This window comes from Rhinopithecus bieti, unplaced genomic scaffold (assembly GCF_001698545.2).
Source record: "Rhinopithecus bieti isolate Rb0 unplaced genomic scaffold, ASM169854v2 scaffold_6776, whole genome shotgun sequence".
Taxonomy (NCBI): domain Eukaryota; kingdom Metazoa; phylum Chordata; class Mammalia; order Primates; family Cercopithecidae; genus Rhinopithecus; species Rhinopithecus bieti.
The window spans coordinates 1961700-1970254 of NW_016805299.1; the positions used below are offsets into that span (position 1 = coordinate 1961700).

General features: G+C 47.2%; 1 protein-coding gene across 2 annotated transcripts in view; it reads right to left on the reverse strand.

Annotated features, from left to right (window-relative positions):
- Nucleotides 1-251: 251 nt before the first annotated feature.
- MLEC (malectin) overlaps nt 252-8555 on the reverse strand; it is a 16401-nt gene continuing 8097 nt past the window's right edge. For both annotated transcript variants that reach the window (XM_017872109.1, XM_017872108.1), the window contains 4 exons: nt 8098-8276; nt 7049-7225; nt 6897-6954; nt 252-5739 (listed from right to left, as the gene is read on the reverse strand). In XM_017872109.1, the coding sequence (XP_017727598.1) occupies nt 5510-5739; nt 6897-6954; nt 7049-7225; nt 8098-8262 (630 nt within the window). In that variant the 5' untranslated portion in view covers nt 8263-8276 and the 3' untranslated portion in view covers nt 252-5509. The remainder of the gene's footprint in view (nt 5740-6896; nt 6955-7048; nt 7226-8097; nt 8277-8555) is intronic.

An 8555-nucleotide genomic window follows, 5' to 3' on the forward strand; every position in this document is an offset into this window, starting at 1 on the left:
GTGACCCGGGGGGGCGGAGTTTGCGGTGGGCTGAGATCCGCCCACAGCCCCCCAGCCGGGGTAACAGAGCGAGACCCGTTCAAAAAAAAAAAAAAAAAAGAAAAGCAAAAGACACACAGCTAAATGGACAACAGTCCCCAGCCTCATCACAAGAGAACTCTTCAGAGCCGAGTGAACCCCTGGGTCTTCTTTTTCCCACCCCATCACTTCAGCGCTTTGTAATTCAGTTCAAATTCAGTCCCAACACAGAGTGTCACTGCAAATTGTTTATTAAAACACAAAGCAATGGACAGTGAAAAACATCCTGATTTTGTACTTTTTGGTGGGAATGGGGTGGGACATGGAAGGGGTAGGGTCAGATGGAGACAGCCCAGAAGGAAAGCCAGCTCTATCCACCCCTACAGCCTCCCCGGCCAACCAGGTTCAAAGTTCGTCAATTATATCTCACTGTGCCGCTGTCAACACATGTTGTGGCTACTGACAAAGAGTTGGTTTGGCCTCCACAGAGAGAGGATGGGAAACTAGAAGAGAAGCTGCAAGGGCTAAGAACTTGACGCTTTCTCTCCAGTACGTGGTACACAATAGAACAGCCAGGCCCAATGTGGAAGGGTGGGGTTGGTTTCCTGACAAGCCAGGTTAGGTCAGTAATGGTTGAAGAGGCTGCCCTGAGCTCAGAATGGGCAGCTGGTCCTAGCCTGGGAGAACTTCGTGGAAGGAAAAGGTAACATTCCTTAAGTTCAAGGAGAGAACCAATCCAGGGTCAAATTTCTTTTCATTCCCTGGATCACAACACACCAGGGAAGAGAGGAGTCAAGAATGTCTCTCCCTGCCAGTGCTCCCCTCCTACCTCCCAACTCGGCTCTCCCTTCCCAACAGTTGTCCTTTGAAAGGACGGAAAGCGCACTTCAGTTTGTTGTTGTTTTTCCTCATACTGAAATAAAGCACTGAAGCTCAAAATAGAGGTGAGAATGGAGTTCTGCTTTCCCCAGTGCTATGTGCCCCCATCTCACAAGACTGCCTGGATGCAAGAGGTGCCAAGGCCCTCTCTGCCAACTCAAACAGGCGCTACTGTTTCCCTGGCTGCCAGCACAATCCTGGCTCCTTGTGTTTATACTCCTGGGGGAACTCGTCCCAGGAGATCCATCCTGCTCTTTTCCTGCCAACCTAGCTAGTCCCCAAATCACCTGCTCTTATCAAGATGATCTGGCCCCCCATAGTAAGCCAGACAGAAGGCAGCTGGAAAGGACAGGCCAGACTGGAAGCAAGCCACACAGATGCAAAGAAGAAACCCGCCTTCACTAGGCAGCAGATCTATTGGTACCAATCTAGTCTTATAACAAAATGAGGAAATCTAGCCCTCTTGCCCCAGGAGAGGTTTAAATACAGAGAGTCATAGCTTGGACTGAAAGAGAAAAATTGCTCTGATCTTTCTAAATCTTGAACATTAAGGCTTCTTTGCAATTTTCTTAGAGTTCTTTGATCATTAATTATATCTTTCCATCGAAGAGAAGCAGATTTCTTCTGAGATTTCTGATCGGTTCCTGGGTGTTTCTGGTTCTGCTTCAGTGTACTATCACTTTGCCTTGCCTCAGTCTCTCCTTCCTCCGGGGCCACAGAAGAAGGCCCAAAGCATACCCATCCTGCCCTTGGAAAAAAAAAAAAAAAGAAAGATTCGTCTCTCACTTTGGAAAGCTCACCTACTCTCCTAGGTCATTTTGGAGAGGCATGGAGGACAATATTCCATGTTGCCATTTGATGCCATTAAGGATCCTCAAGGCAAGAAGACACTTGAATTATGCCAGAGTAGGCCAGTAAAGGGGAGGGAAGGGACAGGGAAGCAGCCCCATGGCAGGGACTATAGGACCCCTGCCCAGACCTGAATCTAGAGGGAATGCCCCACCCTGGCTCAGAGCAGGAGAGGAAAAGGCACTGTGCTGACCGGGGTAGGTCCTCCCCCGACCCCCAGGGAGGGCAGAGAACCTGCTCATTCTTTCCCTGGGTTTCCCAAGGTGAGCCAGTTTCTAGGGAAAGGGATGTTAGCACAAAGAAAAGGAAAATACTGCTGCTGTTTTCCGAAGTTCTCAGCTGAGGTTTTAGAAACCATAGCCAGGCCTTTCCTAGAGGCAGGATAAGAAGGAAGAGAAATTCCTTACAACAGAAGCTTCTCCCAAGAGATAAGTCAAAACCACAGTTTAAAGCTGGACCAAACAGTTCCCAGGCACAGAAAGGGGGAGGTAAACCTAACTCAAACTTTGCCCTCTCATCAAAGCCTAAGTGTCCGCTAACGTGATCCCAGTAGCTCTTAGGCAGTGACAGCAAGAGAACACGAACACACTTTCAAACCACCAGGTGGCCCTGTAGGCAGGGCTAGTCTTCCTGGGAGTCTAACGCCATTGACACCTGAAGAAACTATCTTCGCAGTGATAAGAACTCAGGGTGTCCACTGAGCAGCCTCTCCTCAACAATGGAGATTTTTCAGAAAAATGAATCTGGTTTAAGGGACACAAATCCCACAGAGTTTCTTGGCACGATGTTTCAGTAAGCATGAGTGAGACCCAAAAAAGTCCGATTAGAGACCAACTGGCCTCAAAGCTAGACTGCAGAACTCTCAGCCAATCTCTGCAGCAGACATCTGCATCATCCTCCCAGAAATTCAACTCAGGCCACACTTCTGGCAAAAGAAGTTTCACCCTGACTGTCCTAGTTTTCAGCCAGCTGGGCTCAGTGGGGTCTAAAAACCTAGGACAGAGTGTAGATCCAGTAGAGGAGCCCAGGCCTCTCCTCCACCCACCCCTCACTGGTACCCCTCACCACCTCCCATGCATTCCCTATGGTGCAGCCTCTCAGTCCTAGCACTAAGCTCAAAATGCAGATAGGGGAACAAACAGTGCAAAAAGCAAAAGGTGAACAACAGAGTAATTCTTGACACATACAGTACAAAAATAAAAATAATCCCACCCCTTTAACCTAAACTTCATGTACCTGTATCTTGGAGGAGCCACAAAACAAAACAAAACAAAACAAAACACTTTCAAGTTCAGCATCATGAGCCAGCTGTGGCCAGCCCCAGGCAGCTCTTGTTAACTGGATAGACTTGGCTCCAGGGGAGTCTACCCCAGCCCCCACCATACTTCTTCCTGTTTCCTCACTTCCCCTTTAGTTTTTGTTAACCATAGAAAGATGTTCCTTCCTTTCGGACACAACCAGAGAGGAAAGCGCCCATCCCTAACCCTGAGCTCAGGGGAAAAGGGTGGGCTTGGAAACAGAGGCAGAAGCAAGGCTGCTTGGCTTACAGTACCATTAGGAAATGGCCCCAGGAGTCAGGGCTTCCTTCTGAGACTCTGAGTCACTGAAGGGATGTGTTGAGGTGGAAGGCGGGACCCCCTCCTTCCTCAGACAGACCCAGGCAAACTAACAAACAAGGCAAAATGGAGGCAGCCAGTCCTCCTCCTTCATCTTGACTAATCCAATGACAGTGGCCCAGGGCTTTGGGGAATTTCGATGCGACAGGAACCAAAGCTACTGCCAGAAAACTAGTTAGGATGTCCACTGCCGCAGGCAGGTGGTCCCCAAGACCAAGGCTACAGTACCTTATCCTTTAGAAGCAGGGGAGCTGTGTGAAGCACTACGGGAAGTGTACCTCTGACTGCAGCCTCAGGCCACAACCCTCCAGCTGCCTGACTCAATACCCTAGCACTGAGACCCAAGTCACAGCAAAAACAACAGGCTACAATTCTCAAATGACTAAATGCTGGCCTGGAGTAATCATTAAAGAGCAAAAACCCAGGACATGAGCCAAAGAGCTACCTATTTTGTCACATAAGGAGCAGTTCAAATATATAGAGCTCTTTAAAAACATATCTAATAAAGCAAACTCAAAATTAAACACATTCTAGAAAAATGGGCCTGGCCTGAGATCCTATATTGACTGCTCCAGCCCAAGCTGAAGCTAATCCTGCTGTCTCCCATCCACAAAATTCCTTTTAGCTTGGCTGGGTCCTCCTTCATTGTTGCCCTAACTGGGAAATGGACGAAGGTGACCGGAAAGGAGGGGACCAGGGAAGCTTCATTTCCTATAGAAATTTTTTCAGGGAATTCAAGACCGACACTTAGATGCTAAGGTTAGCTTCAGAGCTGCCAAGGCTCTGGCTGACTGGAATTCTTTCAGTCCCATCACACCAAGAACCTGACTGCTACTTGGACAGGGAAATGAAAGGACAGGGGAGGGAGGGGCATACTATGAAGATCAATAAGAAGCGTCACTGGGCCTATATAGCTAATTAGTCTAGTTCCTTGAAGTAGCTCTAGGCATAAACCAAAACTGGCTGAACTGTGACACACAAGAACATGGGAATAAATGAACATCAGATACCAGACACTCTGAACAGTGGTCAGTCACTTAGTAGGGCTCAAGTCTCTGAGGTTGCTCTTAAGCTATGCTAACATAAGCCTTTTCTAATCCAAAGACCAGAAGAGACTTTTAAGGTCAAGTGTTCTGTTGCTGCAGGCTGGAAAGCATCCCTGCCCCCTGGCAGCAAGACCCTACAAAGGGGCCAGTAAAGAACTGCTGGGTCAGGTCCTCCTGGCTGCTGGCTCAGAGATCCAGGGAGGGAGGTACCAACAAGGTGAGGTGGTAAAGGAGAAGACATTCAAGCAGAGAACCCCAAATCCCCGTGTCTCCTTCCCTTCTTGGCTATAACTTAGTGGGATGGTTGAGAGGGAGAAGAAATTTCAAATGAGCCAGATTAAGGAAACAAACAAACAAACAAACTGAGAAGAAATCAAGTCCCCAACAGGCACTGAAATCAAAATGATTTGTTGTGGTAACAAGTCAGAGGCGATCTGAGGACCCAACATAACCTAATCGTCTTGGATGCCGGACAGTCTATAACTAGCACATGCCAGGGAGACAAGCAATGACAAAGCTCAACACTAAAGGTGGGACCATCACTGGATTAATCCAGAAAGGCTTCCAGATAAGGAAGCATTTTCTTTCTTTTTTTTTTTTAAATCTCCCTACTTTTCCACCCCTTCACACACGTTCTTTCAATCCCAGGACATCTGAAGTCTTATCTAGACATAACTTCAGAACATACCTAACTCCCAGTGCTGGTCGTCTCAGGTAATAAGATGGCATTTCCCTGCTGTTAATTTCTAACCTAAAAGAAGGAACAGTGACTCCTCTGAGTTCAGAGTCCTTTCTACTAGGTGTACAAATGAGGATCCTTGAGCAGGAAGGATCCAGTTTATCCTAAATATCCTCAAGAGGAAAGAGACGGCTGGGGGCCAGCCATAAAGAGAGGACGAGGACCTAAGCAGGTCTGGGACCAGGTGGTGAATGAGGGCTGCTCTCTACTCGCTCTGCCTCTTTTTGTCTCCTTTAATTGGTGTTTTGTTTTTTGTCTTTGTTTTTTTCTCATTAATCATTGTGAAAAATATAGAAACCAAAACCAATATGGCTGGTTTCTTTCCCACACCCCTCCACCCTGTTCAGGATGGTCATTTGTTCTCACAACCGGCAGAGGCAGAAGAGGGTTGGAATGAAGACTCCGAAGGCCACCAGGATGGGAAACATGAGGCTGCTGTTGTCCGAGGCATAGGGGTTGGGTGTGCGGGGGCCTGACTGCACCCGGTTCTTATTGGTCTGTTTTTTGAGATTAGACCCTTCATCATATTCTTCTTCTTCTTCTTCCTCTTCTTTCTTCTCCAATCCCGGATGAGGCTGAAGCTTTGGTACATCTAACACAAGGAAGAAAACACTGTTAAGACCCATAGCATGTAAGAGAGACCCTTAAAAGCAGCAAATAAGCCACAATAAAGAGATTCCTGTGATTGAGCCCAGGTCCAGAGAAAAGACCAGAAGTAGCAGAAATAGCCTCTGGTCTACAGAACAGTAGAGTCCTGCAAAAGCCTGAGATTTAACTAGGAAGTAGAAAAAGCCCTGCTCATAGGGAGGCTCACTGTCTCACCTTCTGCTCTACTTTGACAGAGCCCCAAGATGACCAGACTGAACAGGGACAATGACCCGATGCCTAAACGTGAACCTCTCCAAATCCCGCCTCCTCCCACAAGCCCACATTCCCTTTTGATTCACACCACAACTGAAGAAAAGGTGACCCAGAGAGTTCTGGGTTCCCAGCACACACTGTCCCTCTGTCCTGCCTCCTCCTCAGGGACTTAAACACAGATCTGTTTGGTGGTAAGACATCCATCCTCCTAGATGTCATAATATCAGCATTTGGAGGACATCAAGACAACAGGATGAAATCCTCAGTGCATTCAAGATAAGTTGGGAAAAGTTACAGAGGTGGAATGGGGGAGAGATGTCACAAAGACACAGCTTTCTCTGCAAAAATCAGCCTGAGATGCTGGCAGCCAGGAGAATCTAAACCCTGAGAAAGAGATACACTTTAAGACTTGATCCCAAGGATAAGGAGACATAAATAAAGGAAGTTTTGTCCCAGTGCAGTCCAGCAACGCTGGAATCTTTCCGAGTATACCAAAACCCTACAGGACTCCTTCTTTTACCTTTTTTTCCCCTAGGAAAGAGATGTCAAACAAACAAAATAAGGACAAGTTTTAGATGATCCCAAATGACTGCAAAGGTCAGGGTACACCAATAGGTACCATTATTAATCCCAATTTATAGGGAAATTAGAAACATCCATCCAAGACAAACATCTGATTAAATGGCAGCAACAAGATATATGTAGACCTGACTCCAAAGCTTGTGGCTAGTACCATGTTATACTTCATCCTCATGCAACTGACTCTCAATCCCCTACAATTTAGCTTTAAGTGTTTCCAAAATAGTGATCAGCTCAATTACTTCCCAAGGGTTTCCTCAACCATATCCTTCCACCCAAGTCAAAAAATCAGGTCAAAACACAACTTACCATCCACCGTCCCAGCCATGATGTAGAGTGCACAGACTTTGGGATTGTCATAGTACCCCTAGGAAAAGGGAAACAGTAGTCAACCCCACACAGGAGCAAACAACTTCCCGTGTACCCACTCTCTTCAGCAATGGGCAGAATAGGGGAATTACCTTGACAAACTCAATGTAGAGTTTCCCTGTGAAGGTGGACACCTCCCCCTGGACACTCAGCTTCCCCTTTCTGATGCTCATAGGTATAATTTCATCGTGAGCTGTGCTATGGCCAACACGATCAAAGATATCCAAGTCCTTCACCACGACGTGGCCATTCAATCGTACATCAAATACCTTCCAGGATAAGAAAAGGAAACAATGTCAAAACCATCAGCTTTACATCCTTTCAAGCAGTTGGGCATCGTGCACCTTTTTGGGCTTCAAGTTCAAAAATAATTTAAGAAATGATGGGTCTGGGCCGGGCGCGGTGGCTCAAGCCTGTAATCCCAGCATTTTGGGAGGCCGAGATGGGTGGATCACAAGGTCAGGAGATCGAGACCATCCTGGCTAACACCATGAAACCCCCGTCTCTACTAAAAAATACAAAAAACTAGCCGGGCGAGGTGGCGGGCGCCTATAGTCCCAGCTACTCGGGAGGCTGAGGCAGGAGAATGGCGTAAACCCGGGAGGCGGAGCTTGCAGTGAGCTGAGATCCGGCCACTGCACTCCAGCCTGGGTGATAGAGCGAGACTCCATTTCACAAAAAAAAAAAAAAAAAAGAAATGATGGGTCTGGATATCCAGGGTGGCTAGCATCCTTAACCCGGGTCAAATCAAAGCCATATTCCTTCGCTGCCCAGGAGGTCTTATACTGGCTTTAAGGAACAAAGAATACAAACAAAAAGCTTAGCATAGGAAGAAGGAAATTCACAGGAAGGGACAGAGGAAAAATAAGGCTAAAAGTAAGAAAGTGCGGCAAACCATGGAGGGAAGTAGCCAGGAGGGCCTTAACAGGATCCGTTAGTTGCCAAAACAAGGATTCTGGCTTTGCTTTCTGTCACTAACCCCCAAGGCAAGTGCAGCCTTGTGGACTATGGAACGTGCTTCTCTAGAGCTCATCTGTTCTTCCTTTCTGGAGAGGCTCTCACACTCTCTATCCCCACAATAGTGGATTGTCCAATAGCAGCAATGTCCCACTGGTCAAGCAGCAGCCTGACTAGGCCTCACCTTTTGCTGGGACTGTGCAAAGTAGACCTCGGCAAATTTCAAGACCAGCACGTAGTCCCCCTCCTCTTTGATGGGCACTTCATAGCCAAAGGTCTCCTCATTGTACCGCTCAGTTTGATACAGGATCTGGTCCTCAGGGTTGGAACGCAGGATTGGCAGTTTCATGCCATAGTCTGAGGCTGAGGACAAAAGACAAAGAGAAAGCACATCAGAGGCAAGACACAAAAGAAGAGCAAAGACCTCAGAACAGCCAGAGGCATTTCCAGGGCAATGCTAATAACCCTCTCCATATAAGGGGCCACCCACTCTGCACCTGGCTCCAAACAGAGCTCCAACAAAGGCAGGAATCGTACAGCCATTACTATGGAAGAGTAAAATGAAAGAAACTAAACACTAATCAGGCCAACAGCTCCTATAAACCTCAGAGCAGAACTTTCTTTTTTTTTTTTTTTTTTGAG